The following is a 20716-nucleotide window of genomic DNA, read 5'->3' on the forward strand; positions in this document are numbered from 1 at the left end:
TGGGGTACAGTTCCTGAAGGTGCTGACTCTCACTGGGGTACAGTTCCAGAAGGTGTTGACTCTCACTGGGGTACAGTTCCTGAAGGTGCTGACTCTCACTGGGGTACAGTTCCTGAAGGTGCTGACTTTCACTGGGGTACAGTTCCACAGGCGCTGACTCTCACTGGGGTACAGTTCCAGAAGGTGTTGACTCTCACTGGGGTACAGTTCCTGAAGGTGCTGACTTTCACTGGGGTACAGTTCCACAGGCGCTGACTCTCACTGGGGTACAGTTCCAGAAGGTGTTGACTCTCACTGGGGTACAGTTCCTGAAGGTGCTGACTCTCACTGGGGTACAGTTCCTGAAGGTGCTGACTCTCACTGGGGTACAGTTCCTGAAGGTGCTGACTCTCACTGGGGTACAGTTCCTGAAGGTGCTGACTCTCACTGAGGTACAGTTCCTGAAGGTGCTGACTCTCACTGGGGTACAGTTCCAGAAGGTGCTGACTCTCACTGGGGTACAGTTCCTGAAGGTGCTGACTCTCACTGGGGTACAGTTCCTGAAGGTGCTGACTCTCACTGGGGTACAGTTCCTGAAGGTGTTGACTCTCACTGGGGTACAGTTCCTGAAGGTGTTGACTCTCACTGGGGTACAGTTCCTGAAGGTGTTGACTCTCACTGGGGTACAGTTCCTGAAGGTGCCGACTCTCACTGGGGTACAGTTCCTGAAGGTGCTGACTCTCACTGGGGTACAGTTCCTGAAGGTGCTGACTCTCACTGGGGTACAGTTCCTGAAGGTGCTGACTCTCACTGGGGTACAGTTCCTGAAGGTGCTGACTCTCCCTCGGGTACAGTTCCTGAAGGTGCTGACTCTCACTGGGGTGCAGTTCCTGAAGGTGCTGACTCTCACTGGGGTTCAGTTCCTGAAGGTGCTGACTCTCACTGAGGTACAGTTCCTGAAGGTGCTGACTCTCCCTGGGGTACAGTTCCTGAAGGTGCTGACTCTCACTGGGGTGCAGTTCCTGAAGGTGCTGACTCTCACTGGGGTTCAGTTCCTGAAGGTGCTGACTCTCACTGAGGTACAGTTCCTGAAGGTGCTGACTCTCACTGAGGTACAGTTCCTGAAGGTGCTGACTCTCACTGGGGTACAGTTCCTGAAGGTGCTGACTCTCACTGGGGTACAGTTCCTGAAGGTGCTGACTCTCACTGGGGTACAGTTCCTGAAGGTGCTGACTCTCACTGAGGTACAGTTCCTGAAGGTGCCGACTCTCACTGGGGTTCAGTTCCTGAAGGTGCTGACTCTCACTGGGGTGCAGTTCCTGAAGGTGCTGACTCTCACTGGGGTACAGTTCCTGAAGGTGCCGACTCTCACTGGGGTTCAGTTCCTGAAGGTGCCGACTCTCACTGGGGTTCAGTTCCTGAAGGTGCTGACTCTCACTGGGGTTCAGTTCCTGAAGGTGCTGACTCTCACTGGGGTTCAGTTACTGAAGGTGCTGACTCTCACTGGGGTACAGTTCCTGAAGGTGCTGACTCTAACTGGGGTACAGTTCCTGAAGGTGCTGACTCTCACTGGGGTTCAGTTCCTGAAGGTGCTGACTCTCACTGGGGTTCAGTTCCTGAAGGTGCCGACTCTCACTGGGGTACAGTTCCTGAAGGTGCTGACTCTCACTGGGGTTCAGTTCCTGAAGGTGCTGACTCTCACTGGGGTTCAGTTCCTGAAGGTGCTGACTCTAACTGGGGTACAGTTCCTGAAGGTGCTGATTCTCCCTGGGGTACAGTTCCTGAAGGTGCTGACTCTCACTGGGGTACAGTTCCTGAAGGTGCTGACTCTCACTGGGGTTCAGTTCCTGAAGGTGCCGACTCTCACTGGGGTACAGTTCCTGAAGGTGCTGACTCTCACTGGGGTACAGTTCCTGAAGGTGCTGACTCTCACTGGGGTACAGTTCCTGAAGGTGCTGACTCTCACTGGGGTACAGTTGCTGAAGGTGCTGACTCTCACTGGGGTTCAGTTCCTGAAGGTGCTGACTCTCACTGGGGTACAGTTCCTGAAGGTGCTGACTCTCACTGGGGTACAGTTCCTGAAGGTGCTGACTCTCACTGGGGTTCAGTTCCTGAAGGTGCCGACTCTCACTGGGGTACAGTTCCTGAAGGTGCTGACTCTCACTGGGGTACAGTTCCTGAAGGTGCTGACTCTCACTGGGGTACAGTTCCTGAAGGTGCTGACTCTCACTGGGGTACAGTTCCTGAAGGTGCTGACTCTCACTGGGGTACAGTTCCTGAAGGTGCTGACTCTCACTGGGGTTCAGTTCCTGAAGGTGCTGACTCTCACTGGGGTACAGTTCCTGATGGTGCTGACTCTCACTGAGGTACAGTTCCAGAAGGTGCTGACTCTCACTGGGGTACAGTTCCTGAAGGTGCTGACTCTCACTGGGGTACAGTTCCTGAAGGTGCTGACTCTCACTGAGGTACAGTTCCTGAAGGTGCTGACTCTCACTGAGGTACAGTTCCAGAAGGTGCTGACTCTCACTGGGGTACAGTTCCTGAAGGTGCTGACTCTCACTGGGGTACAGTTCCTGAAGGTGCTGACTCTCACTGAGGTACAGTTCCTGAAGGTGCCGACTCTCACTGGGGTTCAGTTCCTGAAGGTGCTGACTCTCACTGGGGTGCAGTTCCTGAAGGTGCTGACTCTCACTGGGGTACAGTTCCTGAAGGTGCTGACTCTCACTGGGGTACAGTTCCTGAGGGTGCTGACTCTCACTGGGGTTCAGTTCCTGAAGGTGCTGACTCTCACTGGGGTACAGTTCCTGAAGGTGCTGACTCTCACTGGGGTACAGTTCCTGAAGGTGCTGACTCTCACTGGGGTACAGTTCCTGAAGGTGCTGACTCTCACTGGGGTTCAGTTCCTGAAGGTGCTGACTCTCACTGGGGTTCAGTTCCTGAAGGTGCTGACTCTCACTGGGGTTCAGTTCCTGAAGGTGCTGACTCTCACTGGGGTACAGTTCCTGAAGGTGCTGACTCTAACTGGGGTACAGTTCCTGAAGGTGCTGACTCTCACTGGGGTTCAGTTCCTGAAGGTGCTGACTCTCACTGGGGTTCAGTTCCTGAAGGTGCCGACTCTCACTGGGGTACAGTTCCTGAAGGTGCTGACCCTCACTGGGGTACAGTTCCAGAAGGTGCTGACTCTCACTGGGGTACAGTTCCTGAAGGTGCTGACTCTCACTGGGGTTCAGTTCCTGAAGGTGCTGACTCTAACTGGGGTACAGTTCCTGAAGGTGCTGATTCTCCCTGGGGTACAGTTCCTGAAGGTGCTGACTCTCACTGGGGTACAGTTCCTGAAGGTGCTGACTCTCACTGGGGTTCAGTTCCTGAAGGTGCTGACTCTAACTGGGGTACAGTTCCTGAAGGTGCTGATTCTCCCTGGGGTACAGATCCTGAAGGTGCTGACTCTCACTGGGGTACAGTTCCTGAAGGTGCTGACTCTCACTGGGGTACAGTTCCTGAAGGTGCTGATTCTCCCTGGGGTACAGTTCCTGAAGGTGCTGACTCTCACTGAGGTACAGTTCCTGAAGGTGCTGACTCTCACTGGGGTACAGTTCCTGAAGGTGCTGACTCTCACTGGGGTTCAGTTCCTGAAGGTGCTGACTCTCACTGAGGTACAGTTCCTGAAGGTGCTGACTCTCACTGGGGTACAGTTCCTGAAGGTGCTGACTCTCACTGGGGTACAGTTCCTGAAGGTGCTGACTCTCACTGGGGTTCAGTTCCTGAAGGTGCTGACTCTCACTGAGGTACAGTTCCTGAAGGTGCTGACTCTCACTGGGGTACAGTTCCTGATGGTGCTGACTCTCACTGGGGTACAGTTCCTGAAGGTGCTGACTCTCACTGGGGTACAGTTCCTGAAGGTGCTGACTCTCACTGGGGTTCAGTTCCTGAAGGTGCTGACTCTCACTGAGGTACAGTTCCTGAAGGTGCTGACTCTCACTGGGGTACAGCTCCTGAAGGTGCTGACTCTCACTGGGGTACAGTTCCTGAAGGTGCTGACTCTCACTGAGGTACAGTTCCTGAAGGTGCTGACTCTCACTGGGGTACAGTTCCTGAAGGTGCTGACTCTCACTGGGGTACAGTTCCTGAAGGTGCTGACTCTCACTGGGGTTCAGTTCCTGAAGGTGCCGACTCTCACTGGGGTTCAGTTCCTGAAGGTGCTGACTCTCACTGGGGTTCAGTTCCTGAAGGTGCTGACTCTCACTGGGGTACAGTTCCTGAAGGTGCTGACTCTCACTGGGGTACAGTTCCTGAAGGTGCTGACTCTCACTGGGGTACAGTTGCTGAAGGTGCTGACTCTCACTGGGGTTCAGTTCCTGAAGGTGCTGACTCTCACTGGGGTACAGTTCCTGAAGGTGCTGACTCTCACTGGGGTACAGTTCCTGAAGGTGCTGACTCTCACTGGGGTACAGTTCCTGAGGGTGCTGACTCTCTCTGGGGTACAGTTCCTGAAGGTGCTGACTCTCACTGGGGTACAGTTCCTGAAGGTGCTGACTCTCACTGGGGTTCAGTTCCTGAAGGTGCTGACTCTCACTGGGGTACAGTTCCTGAAGGTGCTGACTCTCACTGGGGTACAGTTCCTGAAGGTGCTGACTCTCACTGGGGTACAGTTCCTGAAGGTGCCGACTCTCACTGGGGTACAGTTCCTGAAGGTGCCGACTCTCACTGGGGTTCAGTTCCTGAAGGTGCCGACTCTCACTGGGGTTCAGTTCCTGAAGGTGCTGACTCTCACTGGGGTACAGTTCCTGAAGGTGCCGACTCTCACTGGGGTTCAGTTCCTGAAGGTGCTGACTCTCACTGGGGTACAGTTCCTGAAGGTGCTGACTCTCACTGGGGTACAGTTCCTGAAGGTGCTGACTCTCACTGGGGTACAGTTCCTGAAGGTGCTGACTCTCACTGGGGTACAGTTCCTGAAGGTGCTGACTCTCACTGGGGTACAGTTCCTGAAGGTGCTGACTCTCACTGGGGTACAGTTCCTGAAGGTGCCGACTCTCACTGGGGTACAGTTCCTGAAGGTGCTGACTCTCACTGGGGTACAGTTCCTGAAGGTGCTGACTCTCACTGGGGTACAGTCCCTGAAGGTGCTGACTCTCACTGGGGTACAGTTCCTGAAGGTGCTGACTCTCACTGGGGTACAGTTCCTGAAGGTGCTGACTCTCACTGGGGTACAGTTCCTGAAGGTGCTGACTCTCACTGGGGTACAGTTCCTGAAGGTGCTGACTCTCACTGGGGTACAGTTCCTGAAGGTGCTGACTCTCACTGGGGTACAGTTCCTGAAGGTGCCGACTCTCACTGGGGTACAGTTCCTGAAGGTGCTGACTCTCACTGGGGTTCAGTTCCTGAAGGTGCTGACTCTCACTGGGGTACAGTTCCTGAAGGTGCTGACTCTCACTGGGGTACAGTCCCTGAAGGTGCTGACCCTCACTGGGGTACAGTTCCTGAAGGTGCTGACTCTCACTGGGGTACAGTTCCTGAAGGTGCTGACTCTCACTGGGGTACAGTTCCTGAAGGTGCTGACTCTCACTGGGGTACAGTTCCTGAAGGTGCTGACTCTCACTGGGGTACAGTTCCTGAAGGTGCTGACTCTCACCGGGGTACAGTTCCTGAAGGTGCTGACTCTCACTGGGGTACAGTTCCTGAAGGTGCCGACTCTCACTGGGGTACAGTTCCTGAAGGTGCTCTCACTGGGGTACAGTTCCTGAAGGTGCTGACTCTCACTGGAGTACAGTTCCTGAAGGTGCCGACTCTCGTTGGGGTACAGTTCCTGAAGGTGCTGACTCTAACTGGGGTACAGTTCCTGAAGGTGCTGACTCTCACTGGGGTACAGTTCCTGAAGGTGCCGACTCTCACTGGGGTACAGTTCCTGAAGGTGCTGACTCTCACTGGGGTACAGTTCCTGAAGATGCGGACTCTCGTTGGGGAACTGTTCCACGGGCACTGACTCTCCTGAGCTCTGGAGATCCTCCAGTATCTTACCCAAGAGGCCATTCTGCAAAGGGCAGATTTTATCAATGTATGTTCGCAGCTGGGAGCAGATATCAGGAAACTGGACCCCTCCAGCCCGACCTTCACCCTTTGCATAGCCTCTGACACGATCGCGAAGGGCATTCTTTGTGATTGTAAACGTGGTGCACTACCGCTTGAACTTCCTCGAACTCTCCGTAGTATTTAACACGATCAACCACAACATCCTCCTCGCCCAACTCAGTGGGGATGCCCTAACACATGAGCGTAGAATTTGACTGTGGGCAGACTATTCTACCACAGTGGGGCAAGACTTCACAATCGGATCCAATCCTGACCACACCCGGTGATTGGGCACACGCACTTTCCGTTGGTCTGTGATTCACAACAGGAACGGCGGCCAACTCTCCCCTTCCTGAACCCAACGACAGATGAGATAGGGATTGGGAAACACTGGCGCTAACGGACAAACGACTGATTGCCGCGACCCAGATTTGCAATGCAGACCAGAACCACCGACTTGCTCTCAAAGCAGGAAACTGCTGCTCAGCGCTTGGTGAGAGCAGCAGTGGGGCACCCCCATCCTTCAGGAGAGGTGACTATGGACGCAGCGTGTTCTTGCCAACATTGATCCCTCAACCAACGGATTATCCAGTCATTATCATATTGCTGTGCGCAGATTGCTGCCACGTTTCCTATATTATAACAGTGACTACACTTCAAAACTACTCTATTGGCTGTGAGGTGTTTTGGAATGTCTGGAGGTGGTGAAAGGCGTTATAGAAATGCAAATCTTTCTTTTTAACACAGAAACATAGAAGATAGGAGCAGGAGTCGGCCATTCGGCCCCTCGAGCCTGCTCCGCCATTCAATGAGATCATGGCTGATCATCCAAACTCAGTACCCTGTCCCTGCTTTCTCCCCATATCCCTTGATCCCTTTAGCCTTAAGAAATATATCCAACTCCTTCTTGAATATATTTAATGAATTGGCCTCAACTGCCTTCTGTGGTAGAGAATTCCACAGGTTCACCACTCTCTGGGTGAAGAAATTCCTCCTCATTTCTGTCCTAAATGGATTACCCCTTATCCTTAGACTGTGACCCCTGGTTCTAGACTCCCCGACCATCGGGAACATTCTTCCTGCATCTAGTCTGTCCAGTCCTGTTAGAATTTTATAAGTTTCAATGAGATCCCCTCTCATTCTTCTAAACTCTAGCAAATATAAGCCTAATCGACCCAATCTCTCCTGGTACGTCATTCCTGCCATCCCAGGTATCAGCCTGGTGAATCTTCGCTGCACTCCCTCCATGGCAAGAACATCCTTCCTCAGATAAGGCGACCAAAACTGCACACAATACTCAAGATGTGGTCTCACCAAGGCCCTGTACAACTGCAGCAAGACATCCTTGTTCCTGTACTCGAATCCTCTCGCTATGAAGGCCAACATACCATTTGCCTTCTTAACCGCCTGCTGCACCTGCATGCTTACCTTCAGCGACTGGTGCACAAGGACACCCAGGTCTCGTTGCACTTCCCCTTTTCCCAATCTATTGCTGTTCAGATAATAACCTGCCTTCCTGTTTTTGCCACCGACGTGGATAACCGCACATTTATCCACATTATACTGCATCTGCCATACATCTGCCCAATCGCCCAACCTGTCCAAATTATACTGGAGTTTCTCTGCATCCTCCTCACAGCACACACGCCCACCCAGCTTTGTGTCGTCTGCAAACTTGGAGATATTACATCTAGTTCCCTCGTCTTTTCTTTTTAAAGTGGAAAAACGTTCAACTCTTCCCCCACCTCGCAGGAACTTCGTCCAATAAAACCAGATCTTGACTCAAGGCAAGAATGTAATAACACAGCAAAGGAGTACACAGATGGCGATATAATATTCAACTAAATGCTTCAAAGCGAACACAGCCCACTAGGTGCCTGTACTACTAGCAGGTAGGTATAATCAATTTTTAATATATTACGTTGTTTCCAAAAACAGAATACCTTTTTATTGCTTTACCCCCCTCCCCCACCCGACACCCCCCCCCGACTTGGAAATTTTTTGGAAGTACAAAAAATTCCCAGTGACTTTTTCTCCAAATTACATAGAATTTACAGCACAGAAACAGGCCATTCGGCCCAACTGGTCCGTGCCGGTGTTTATGCTCAACGCGAGCCTCCTCCCACCCTACTTCATCTAACGCCTTCTATTCCTTTCTCCCTCATGTGTTTATCTAGCTTGTTCTTAAATGTATCTATGCTATTCACCTTAACCACTCCCTGTGGTAGCGAGTTCCACATTCTCACCACTCTCTGGGTGAAGAAGTTTCTCCTGAATTTCCTATTTGATTTATTAGTGACTATCTTAATGATGGCCACTGGTTTTGCATTCCCCCACAAGTGTAAATATCTTCTCTACGTCTACCCTATTGAACGCTTTCATAATTTTAAATGAGCCCATTCAGTGCTAGGGACCACAGGTCAGTAGGGAACTGTACCACGGGCTGTGGTACTGAGCTGCACAGGCTGGTCCATCCACACTTCAGTCCTGGTCTGTACGGAGTTAGCTGGTCTCAGCTGGATCAGCGCTTAGGCTGCTATTATTGGCCTCAGTGGGGAGGGATTACTGAGTGACATCAAACACTCCCAGGGCAGGGACAGCACGGGTTAGATACAGAGTAAAGCTCCCTCTACACTGTCCCATCAAACACTCCCAGGGCAGGTACAGCACGGGTTAGATACAGAGTAAAGCTCCCTCTACACTGTCCCATCAAACACTCCCAGGGCAGGTACAGCACGGGTTAGATACAGAGTAAAGCTCCCTCTACACTGTCCCATCAAACACTCCCAGGGCAAGTACAGCACGGGCTAGATACAGAGTAAAGCCCCCTCTACACTGTCCCATCAAACACTCCCAGGGCAAGTACAGCACAGGCTAGATACAGAGTAAAGCCCCCTCTACACTGTCCCATCAAACACTCCCAGGGCAAGTACAGCACAGGCTAGATACAGAGTAAAGCTCCCTCTACACTGTCCCATCAAACACTCCCAGGGCAGGTACAGCACGGGTTAGATACAGAGTAAAGCTCCCTCTACACTGTCCCATCAAACACTCCCAGGGCAGGTACTGTGGTGTATGTGCCTTTGAGAGCCCCCTGTGTACTGTAATGCCGGTAATGGCCACTCGGGCTATATAAGCCTGTATAGTGTCTTGTATCTGTTAGTTCACCTCCAGACTTTGTTCAGTAAACACCTGTGAAACCAACTCCTGCATTCCGTGTCTCCATTAACACACGGATACAACAGTGGCGACGAATTGCAAACGGACTTACCTGCAATTCGGCAGCACCTCAAGGAGATCGATTCCTCAGACGAAAGTCAAAGAAAAACAAGAAAGAAAAAAAAAAAACTGTGGTTTCACCAGCTAGCCGAGCTGGTGGCAGGTACTGCAATAATCCTTCCTGGGCGGCGGGCTGGGGCTCCATCGACTGGCTCTGCAGCGGGGCCGAGCAGCGAGTCGGAAGGCGGAGGCAAACAGAGACAGAGGGTGGAGCACTCGGGAGACGGCTGGTGCTGCAAAGCAGGTCGGCGTTCGGACCAAGCAGAGGGAGGGAAAAGTCCCAGAGAGTCCGGCGGGAACGAGTCTCCACCTATTAAAAATACTTATGTAAATAAAAACCGCGGAGAACAGCGTTGTCACCAGTGGCAGCGGTGGGAAAGCGCGGGAGGCGCCATTTTTTTCTGCGGGGAAGAAAGGAAAGTGCGGGAGGCGCCATTTTTTTTTCAAGATGCCTAAGACTGGCAATATTACTGCTTTCGATAGTGATATAGAGGATTGGACCACATATGTGGAAAGAGTGGAGGTATATTGCACAGCAAATGAAATAGAGGATGATAAAAAGGCATCAGTACTTCTAAATCCAATGGGCGCAAGGACATACAGGCTGTTACGAAACTTAATCACTCCAGCCAAACCGAAGGACAAGAATTTTAAGGAGATTGTTGATACCCTACAGGAGCATTTAAACCCAACACCGCTGCTGATAGCGGAACGATTCAAATTCTTCTGGAGGAATCAGCACAAGAATGAAAGTAACGCTGATTACCTCACCGAATTAAGGAAGCTGTCAAAGCACTGCCAATTCGGGGCCGGACTGGCAGATTCTCTTCGAGACAAATTCGTCTGTGGTCTCCTAAGTGAAGGAACACAGAAAAGGCTACTTTCTGAGAAAGATTTGACACTGGACAAGGCTTTCAGTGTGGCTGTATCATACGAAGCAGCCGCAAGAGGAGCTGCAGAGATACAGCAAAAGCCACAGGACTTCGGCGCCCATGAAATGACACAGGGTTTCGAGAGATGTTATCGCTGCGGCAGATCCACCCATGACCAGAGGGACTGCTGGTTCAAGGACAAAGCATGCAGGCAATGCGGAAAGATTGGACACATTGCACGTGTATGCCGATCTGGAAACAAAAAATCCACGGACAGGAAAAAAATCAATAAGGAAAAGTACAGAAAGGTACAAATGATGACGGACAGTAGCTCCAAAGACCAGAAGAGCGATAGCGACTCCGGAAACAAGAGACTAAGTTGTCTCAAATTACATAATGTAATTGCCAAAGAAGATTACCAGACCATTTGGGTTACCCTCACGATAGCGGGGTCCCCAGTTAAAATGGAGCTAGATACAGGATCAGCTCTGACCATCATAAGTCGACGGGATTACGAGCGGCTATTTCCGCATATACCTTTGAAAGACACATCCATTATCTTGAAAACATATACGGGGCAGAAAGTATACCCCACAGGGAAAATAAGGGTGCCTGTTGTATACAACGGCAAGGAAATACAGAAGTTGTATTTATACGTTCTGCAAGATGGTGGTCCACCGCTGTTGGGACGTGAATGGATCAGGAAGATACGTTTAGACTGGCACTCCATTCAGGCACTGATGGTGACCAGTAAGAAAAAAAATGATGATGACGTCATACCTGAACGATTAAAAGACATCTTGGCCAACGCCAAGGAAGTGTTTCAACAGGAACTAGGAACCTTTAAAGGCGTCACCGCCTCAATAAAAGTGGAAGATGCGGCAATTCCCAAGTCTTTTAAGGCAAGGCCGGTGCCATACGCAATTCGTCCAGCAGTCAAGGCAGAGCTGGAGAATTTGGAAAAGGCAGGCGTATTATCCAAGATAGATTGGAGCGAGTGGGCAACACACATCGTCCCGGTCATGAAGAAAACGTTGAATAATGATAAACCTGAAGAACAGAGAAAAATTCGCATCTGTGGTGACTTCAAGGTGACTGTAAACCCGGTCCTTCACACGGTACAGTATCCTCTTCCGAGGATAGAAGATATTTTCGCCTCACTATCCGGAGGGAAACGTTTCACCAAAATTGACTTGGCACAGGCATATCTACAGATGGAGGTTGAAGAGGCCTCTAAAAAGTATCTCATGATAAATACACACAAAGGCCTGTACCAGTACAATCGACTAGTTTTCGGAGTAGCATCCGCTCCAGCTATCTGGCAAAGAGCTATGGAGCAAGTCCTCCAAGGGATTCCGGGGACTCAATGCTACCTAGACGACATCCTTGTAACAGGAGAAAACGACAACGAGCACCTTGCCAATTTGGAGCAGGTGCTCACTAGGCTGAGAGAACGGGGCCTACGAGCAAATCGCCCCAAGTGCGAATTTTTCCAGAAACAAATATCATATTGTGGCCACATAATTAACGAGGAAGGGTTGCATAAGTCACCTGAAAAAATTGAAGCAGTCATAAAAGCCCCAGCACCTGAAAATGTCTCACAATTAAGGTCGTTCCTGGGATTGATAAATTACTATCATAAATTTTTACCAAACTTGTCAACTCTTCTGCACCCTCTTAATGAACTGCTACAAACGGGAGTAATTTGGAAATGGAGCGAAGACTGTAAACGTGCCTTCCATAAATGCAAAGGCTTGATCACGTCCAAGGAAGTTTTGGCTCATTACAACCCATCACTGCCAATCAGACTGGTGTGCGATGCATCCCCTTACGGCGTAGGAGTGGTATTATCGCATAGATTCCCTGATGGCTCGGAGCGCCGATAGCTTTTGTGTCACGCTCATTGAACTCAGCTGAGCGTAACTATGCCCAGATCGACAGGGAAGCACTCAGCCTGGTATGGGGAGTGAAGAAATTCAACCATTACCTACACGGACAAAAATTTACCTTGTTGACTGACCATCAACCCCTCGTCTCCATATTCAACCCTAAAAAGGGTGTTCCCATTATGACAGCGCAAAGGCTACAGAGGTGGTCCCTTTTCCTAGGGGCACACCAATATGACATAGAATACAAAGGATCAAAACAGCATGGGAATGCTGACGGTTTATCGCGCCTACCGTTGCCGACGGTAGAAGAGGCACCTACAGTGGACCCAGTGGAGATGTTCCACTCAACCATAGTGGAATGTCTACCAGTAACAAATTCTGCCATTGAGAAGGAAACGAGAAATGACCCGACTCTCTCACGAGTCTACGATTTAACGGTGAAGGGATGGCCAGCACATGGCGAACCACTGTTGCCAGCATTCTCGCAAAGAAGAGAACAGCTGTCAGTGTGCTGAGGAACCTTAATGTGTGGATCCAGAGTGGTGATTCCACCCAAACTCCAGGATAAAGTGCTAAAGGAGCTTCACGAGGGGCATCTGGGTGGAGTGAAAATGAAGAACCTAGCCAGAGCGTTTGTGTGGTGGCCAGGTATCGATGGAGACATCGAAGAAATGACCAAGATCTACCTAGGATGCCAGAAGGTCCAAAACGCCCCACCACAAGCCCCTCTACATCCATGGGAGTGGCCCTCATCTCCATGGCAAAGGGTACACATCGACTTTGCTGGTCCATTTATGGACTCAATGTTCTTAATCGCGGTTGATGCACACTCCAAGTGGCCGGAGGTAATAAAGATGTCCTCCACCACCACGGAAAAAACCATCACAGTATTAAGGACCATATTTGCCAGGAATGGGCTGCCTGAACAGATCTGTTCTGATAATGGACCGCAATTTGTGTCCGAAGAATTCAGGAAGTTCTTAAAAAACAATGGGGTTAAGCACTACACGTCCGCCCCATACCATCCCGCCACCAATGGATTGGCTGAAAGGTTTGTCCAGACCTTCAAGAAGGCCATAAAGGCCATGGGTAATGAAGACATAAATCTACAGCATAAGGTAGATAACTTCTTGTTTGCATACAGGAATGCAACACATGTGGTTACAAACCAAACTCCCGCCATGATGTTCTTCAATAGAAGCCTAAGATGCCGGCTGGATTTGATCAAGCCAAACATCAGAAGGGACGTGGAGAACCGGCAATTTCAAGGCATGAATGAAAGGCCAACTAGAACCTTCCAGATAGGTCAACAAGTTTTGGCCCGGGACTACCGTACCGAGAAATGGCAGCCTGGAACTATTTGCACACGACTAGGACCGCTGATGTATACCGTGGACATTGGAGAAAGCATAATAAGGCGCCATGCTGACCAGATCATAGAGTCATCCGAAAAGGGACAACCTACACCACAACTCTATACACCTAATGAGGAAGCAGAGATACCCATAGTATCTACCTCCGATCCGGTGATACTGGAACCAGATGAACCCGACACTGGCATTCAAGCCGAATCAGCCTTGCCAAAAGAACCTACTACACCACCAAAAACTACTACACCACCAAGGCGTTATCTGGACCGAGTCAGGAAGCCTCCAGAGAGACTGACTTATAATTGATTAACTGCAGCAAATGTGTAGATTATTGTTCTTGTAACATGTTAATTAATGATTACTTAAAATGTTATGTACTGGTTGTCTAAAAGGGGAGGAATTGTGGTGTATGTGCCTTTAAGAGCCCCCTGTGTACTGTAATGCCGGTAATGGCCACTCGGGCTATATAAGCCTGTATAGTGTCTTGTATCTGTTAGTTCACCTCCAGACTTTGTTCAGTAAACACCTGTGAAACCAACTCCTGCATTCCGTGTCTCCATTAACACACGGATACAACAGGTACAGCACGGGTTAGATACTGAGTAAAGCTCCCTCTACACTGTCCCATCAAACACTCCCAGGGCAGGTACAGCACGGGTTCGATACTGAGTAAAGCTCCCTCTACACTGTCCCATCAAACACTCCCAGGGCAGGTACAGCACGGGTTCGATACTGAGTAAAGCTCCCTCTACACTGTCCCATCAAACACTCCCAGGGCAGGTACAGCACGGGTTAGATACAGAGTAAAGCTCCTTCTACACTGTCCCATCAAACACTCCTAGGGCAGGTACAGCACAGGTTAGATACAGAGTAAAACTCCATCTACACTGTCCCATCAAACACTCCCAGGGCAGGTACAGCACGGGTTCGATACTGAGTAAAGCTCCTTCTACACTGTCCCATCAAACACTCCCAGGGCAGGTACAGCACGGGTTAGATACATAATAAAGCTCCCTCTACACTGTCCCATCAAACACTCCTAGGGCAGGTACAGCACAGGTTAGATACAGAGTAAAACTCCATCTACACTGTCCCATCAAACACTCCCAGGGCAGATACAGCACGGATTAGGTACAGAGTAGAATGTGGAGACTTAGGTGTTTTAGTAGACTTGACACTCAAAATTGCCACCCAGTGCATAGCAGCGATTAATAAAGCCAATAGAATGTTGAGCTACATGGCCAAAACAGTAGACTATAAGCCAGCGGAAGTCACACTCAAACTGTATAGAGTGCTGGTCAGACCCACCTTGAGCACCGTGTCCAGTTCTGGTCAGGATCCACCTTGAGCACTGTGTCCAGTTCTGGTCAGACCCACCTTGAGCACTGTGTCCAGTTCTGGTCAGACCCACCTTGAGCACTGTGTCCAGTTCTGGTCAGACCCACCTTGAGCACTGTGTCCAGTTCTGGTCAGACCCACCTTGAGCACTGTGTCCAGTTCTGGTCAGTCCCACCTTGAGCACTGTGCCCAGTTCTGGTCAGACCCACCTTGAGCACTGTGTCCAGTTCTGGTCAGACTCACCTTGAGCACTGTGTCCAGTTCTGGTCCGATCGCACCTTGAGCACTGTGTCCAGTTCTGGTCAGTCCCACCTTGAGCACAGTGTCCAGTTCTGGTCCGACCGCACCTTGAGCACTGTGTCCAGTTCTGGTCAGTTCCACCTTGAGCACTGTGTCCAGTCCTGGTCCGATCGCACCTTGAGCACTGTGTCCAGTTCTGGTCAGTCCCACCTTGAGCACAGTGTCCAGTTCTTGTCAGACTCACCTTGAGCACTGTGTCCAGTTCTGGTCAGACCCACCTTGAGCACGGTGTCCAGTTCTGGTCAGACCCACCTTGAGCACTGTGTCCAGTTCTGGTCAGACCCACCTTGAGCACAGTGTCCAGTTCTGGTCAGACCCACCTTGAGCACTGTGTCCAGTTCTGGTCAGACCGCACCTTGAGCACTGTGTCCAGTTCTGGTCAGTCCCACCTTGAGCACTGTGTCCAGTTCTGGTCAGTCCCACCTTGAGCACTGTGTCCAGTTCTGGTCAGTCCCACCTTGAGCACGGTGTCCAGTTCTGGTCAGACCCACCTTGAGCACTGTGTCCAGTTCTGGTCAGACCCACCTTGAGCACTGTGTCCAGTTCTGGTCAGTCCCACCTTGAGCACTGTGTCCAGTTCTGGTCAGACCCACCTTGAGCACTGTGTCCAGTTCTGGTCAGACCCACCTTGAGCAGTGTGTCCAGTTCTGGTCAGACCCACCTTGAGCACCATGTCCAGTTCTGTTCACTGAGACACAAGTGCTGGAGGCAGAAATGGGTTAATGACTTGCGTAACTGGCAGCTGCTTAATAATGGACTCCGGGTAACATTCTGAGCGTGAAGCAGTTGGGTTGAAAGAGGCACCATCCATTCCACAGCCTCAGCCCTTGCCTACAACATTGGAGAGATCAATAGACAGATGGAGGGCAGACAATGGATAGATGGGCAAAATGAGGTACAGACAGGGAGATAGATAGAAACTGAAAAATGATAGGTTGGTAGATAGACAGGTAGATACACAACCAGTACATGGATAATCTGATAAATAACCTGGTAAACACGTAATCTGAGAGGTAATCTGACAGATCATCTGATAAACAGATCTCATAAATAATATGATAGCCAAGCAATCTGATAATGTGATTGACAGGTGGTCTATTAAAAAGTCTAATTTAGTAGATAATCTGACAAATAATAGATTTGCATTTGTATAGCACCTTTCATGACCTCAAGATGTTCAAAAGGCTTTTACAACCAATTAAGTACTTTTGAAGTGTAGTCACTGTTGTAATGTAGGAAACGCGACAGCCAATTTGCGCACAGCAAGCTCCCACAGACAGCAATGTGATAATGACCGGATACTTGTTTTTTTTAGTGATGTTGAGTGAGGGATAAATATTGGTCAGGACACCGGGGAGAACTCCCCTGCTCTTCTTCCAAATAGTGGCCGTGAGATATTTTACATCCACCTGAGAGAGCAGACGGGGCCTCAGTTTAACGTCTCATCTGAAAGACAGCACCTATCGACAGTGCAGCACTCCCTCAGTACTGCACTGGAGTGTCAGCCTAGATTTTTGTCCTCAAGTCTCTGGAGTGGGACTATGAACCCACGACCTTCTGACTCAGTGGCGAAGGTGCTGCCCACTGAGCCACAGCTGACACAGCTAATAGATAATTACACAGTATTTATAGCACAGACAGGCCATTCGGGCCAACTGGTCCGTGCCGGTGTTTATGTTCCACACGAGCCTCCTCCCACCCTACCTCATTAAACCCTATCAACATATCCTTCTATTCCTTTCTCCCTCATGTGTTTATCGAGCTTCCCCTGGAATGTATCGATACTATTCGCCTCAACCACTCCCTGTGGGAGCGAGTTCCACATTCTCACCGCTCTCTGGGTAAAGAAGTTTCTCCTGAATTCCCCACTGGATTTATTAGCAACTATCTTATATTTATGGCCCCTAGTTCAGGTCTCCCCACGAGTGGAAACATTTTCTCTACGCTTACCCTATCAAACCCCCTTCATAATCTTACGGACCTCCATCGGGTCACCCCTCAGCCTTCTCTTTTCCAGAGAAAAGAGCCCCAGCATGTTCAATCTTTCCTGATGGGTATAACCTCTCAGTTCCATTGTCATTCTAATAAATAATTTTTTGCACCTTCTCCAGCGCCTCTATGTCCAGACCAGAACTTTGCACAGTACTCCAAGTGTGGTCTAACCAAGGTTCTGTACACGTTTAACATAACCTCTGCTTTTCAATTCTATCCCTCTAGAAACGAACCCCAGTGCTTTGTTTTTTTTTAATGGCCTTATTAACCAGCATCGCTATTTTTAGTGATAATCTGATAGATAGGTAAAACGGATTCCTTTTGGTTTACAAGATGATTGTCACAATCGCTGTTGAACTAGTGAAGATGTTGGTCGCTGTTGAACTAGTGAAGATGTTGGTGGTGGACACCTGCGCGGAGTCCCACAGCCAGCAAGGGGACCTGGACCTGGACCTGGACCAGTTGGAGCGGGTCTGATAAGCCGCGGGGAGACGGGAACCAGATCACAGGCCGTTTGGGGAGTTAGATTTCCCCAATAATTATTCCTCTTGTAATGCAAACCTTCCAGTTTGCTTGTGGATGCTCTGTGAACTTGTTTTAACTTCTCCCGGAGCCCCGTCCATTCATTCCAACTTTAAACAAAGCGACACTCCTTCAATCCCCACACCGAACTTTTCCCCTTTCTCCTCCAATCTCACACCCAAAGCTTCTGCCCGGGGCCATCGAGGTGCAGCAATATGTTTACACAACCCAATAACAGCAGAATAATAAACTCAGCTTTCAAAAAAACAATCCACTAAGACAAGAGCAGATTGTGTTTAAAAGGGAGTTTCCAGGCAGGGTTTCAGCGGCTCGCCCTGCTCCCTCTCCCCGGGCTCCTACGCTCTGGTCTGGGCGTGGGAGCTGCTGTGGCCCCTGGCAACAGAAACCAACCAAATAACACGGAGTAACCCGGGGAGAGCGGGGCTCGGGCCCGGGAGAGATCCCGGATCAGTGCCGTGGGAGGGAGAGAGTCGGGACCGGGGAAGGAAGAAGAGCGGGGCTCCGTACCGGGGGAGGAGAGCCGGAGCTGGAGCCGGGACCGGGGGAGAGGAGAGCCGGGACCGGGGGAGAGGAGAGAGCCGGGACCGGGGGAGAGGAGAGCCGGTACCGGGGGCTGGAGCCAGGATCGGTGCCGGAGCTGGAGCTGGGGGAGGAGAGCCGGAGCTGGAGCCGGGACCGGGGGAGAGGAGAGCCGGAGCTGGAGCCGGGACCGGGGGAGGAGAGAGCCGGGACCGGGACCGGGGGAGAGGAGAGCCGGAGCTGGGACCGGGGGAGGAGAGAGCCGGGACCGGGACCGGGGGAGGAGAGCCGGAGCTGGAGTCGGGACCGGGGGAGAGGAGAGCCGGGACCGGGGGAGGAGAGAGCCGGGACCGGGGGAGGAGAGAGCCGGGACCGGGGGAGAGGAGAGCCGGGACCGGGACCGGGGGAGGAGAGAGCCGGGACCGGGGGAGGAGAGAGCCGGGACCGGGGGAGGAGAGAGCCGGGACCGGGGGAGGAGAGAGCCGGGACCGGGGGAGAGGAGAGCCGGGACCGGGACCGGGGGAGGAGAGAGCCGGGACCGGGGGAGAGGAGAGCCGGGACCGGGGGAGAGGAGAGCCGGGACCGGGGGAGAGGAGAGCCGGAGCTGGAGTCGGGACCGGGGGAGGAGAGAGCCGGTACCGGGGGCTGGAGCCAGGATCGGTGCCGGAGCTGGAGGAGGAGAGAGCCGGGACCGGGGGCGGAGAGCCGGAGCCGGTACCGGGGGAGGAGAGCCGGTACCGGGACCGGGGGAGGAGAGCCGGAGTCGGTACCGGGGGAGGAGAGCCGGAGTCGGTACCGGGACCGGGGGAGGAGAGCCGGAGTCGGTACCGGGGGAGGAGAGCCGGAGTCGGTACCGGGGGCTGGAACACCAACATTCCCAAAGTATCAACAGCCTGGACGCTGCAAGTTAGGCTGATGATGAATGAATAAAAGATGCAGAGACTGGTCAGACACCGTGACACATACCAGGAAAATCTTACCGTGAACATCAAACCTCCTTCTTTCTCTCCTTTTTCTCTCTTTTTTTCTTCTCTTCTTCCCGGAATCCAATCGATGCAATTTGTGGGTTCCTCTGTCTCTCTCTCTCTGGCTGGCTTGTTTCTGTGTTAAAAGCAGATTGGGATCTGTTGCAGGATAAGAGAGGAGAGAGAGAGAGAGAGACAGAAAACCAATAATCAGTCTCTAAATAACACAGGGAGGCGAAAAAGGAAAAAAACCAGCTGAATTGTGCCTCCGGGCTGTGCAACAGCCGCCGGGCAAGGACAGGGCTCCGATTAAATCGCTCCCTGCCTCATTTCCAGATGAAAATCCAAGAGATTTTTTTTCCTGTCCTACTGAAACAGTCTGCAGCCCGAGCCCTCGGTGCTGGGATGATTATTGTTGCCCCTTTCTCTTGCTAACGGTTCTGCCCCCTCCTCCACACACTGCCCGGGATAACGGTTTTAATCAGATGCTTCTGTCACAGACTCTTAATACATTTTACAACCACCAACCAACCCCCCCCCCCTCCCAAAAAATAGAGCTGATTTTAATCATTGTCATTCCTTCTGATGTAATATTCCCCCAGGCACTTTCAACTAGGCATAAATTTTCAGTTCTGAGGGAAATAAGTAACACAGGACACATTTCCTGCAATCTTTACCCAGCTTGGTTCACAGGAATAGTGGGGACTTGCTGTGGGGGGGTTGCATCTGCAGTTTTATTAATATATATATATATAAATGTCTGTGTGCATTTTTCTAATATCTGCAATGCCAAATTTCCTGCCGGCCATTAAATCCCAATGACGTGAATCCTCATGCATTCTTCTATTGTAAAAAGCGCCCTCGCAACTTGCCCCCGGCGGCAAGCGCCATTTCAATTATAGCTCGATGTCTGCCTCCAACATTTCTCAGGGAGCTCCGCCGGCGATTGGCCTCAATTGCTTTGTTTCTTTTAAAAACTAGACACAAAGATTTTTCTTCTCCCCTCTCGCTCTCTCTCTCTCTCTCTATATATATATATTATTGTTAATGTTTTCTCGTCTTCATATATTTGCAAAAAAATAAAACTTTTCCTCCCACTTTTCGCGTCCCTTCTACACTCTATTATAATAACTTTGCATTCGAAGTAATGACATTGCAAATTGGAATTTAAAAAAATGTAAAGCTCCCCCACTCCACCCCAAAAAAAACCCTGTTTTTGCAAAGGTTGCCACGCTATTTAATGAATGATTTCGCCTCCCCTCCTTCTCCCCGCGCATTGTGTAAAAGTGGAACAAGTTTGTTCCTGAGTTGTGCTGTACAGAAAGCAATCCCAGTTACCTGCAGCTCAAATTCCTGTACTTTCTTTCTCTCTCGTTATGTTTTTAAAATTGATCTTTGGCGCCAACTAGCTTGATATTCATGCAAGTGTAACTTTTACGTGGAATGGTTAAGATTGGGCGCCACACAGTAACGTGTCATTTACCATAACTCTAAAATTGTGTCATATTATTGCAAGTTTTTTTGACCTTTCCTCTGTTGGTGAAAGTGTGAATACATTTATTTTAAAGGATTATTACCTCAATTAAAAAAGGAGACTTGGAATG

The 20716-nt window shown here is 50.7% G+C and overlaps 1 protein-coding gene across 2 annotated transcripts in view; it reads right to left on the minus strand.

Moving 5' to 3' along the window:
• kctd15b (potassium channel tetramerization domain containing 15b) overlaps positions 1-19629 on the minus strand; it is a 77377-nt gene extending 57748 nt beyond the window's left edge. Inside the window, exon 1 of one of the 2 annotated variants that reach the window (XM_085991899.1) lies at positions 19128-19629. In XM_085991899.1, the coding sequence (XP_085848025.1) occupies positions 19128-19136 (9 nt within the window). In that variant the 5' untranslated portion in view covers positions 19137-19629. Of the gene's footprint in view, positions 1-19113 lie in introns of both variants that reach the window. The other variant, XM_085991900.1, reaches the window with a different exon arrangement.
• Positions 19630-20716: the final 1087 nt, after the last annotated feature.

The sequence above is a fragment of the Somniosus microcephalus genome, chromosome 6 (genome assembly GCF_052327205.1).
Source record: "Somniosus microcephalus isolate GS21.2 chromosome 6, FLI_Smic_1.0, whole genome shotgun sequence".
NCBI classification, from domain to species: domain Eukaryota; kingdom Metazoa; phylum Chordata; class Chondrichthyes; order Squaliformes; family Somniosidae; genus Somniosus; species Somniosus microcephalus.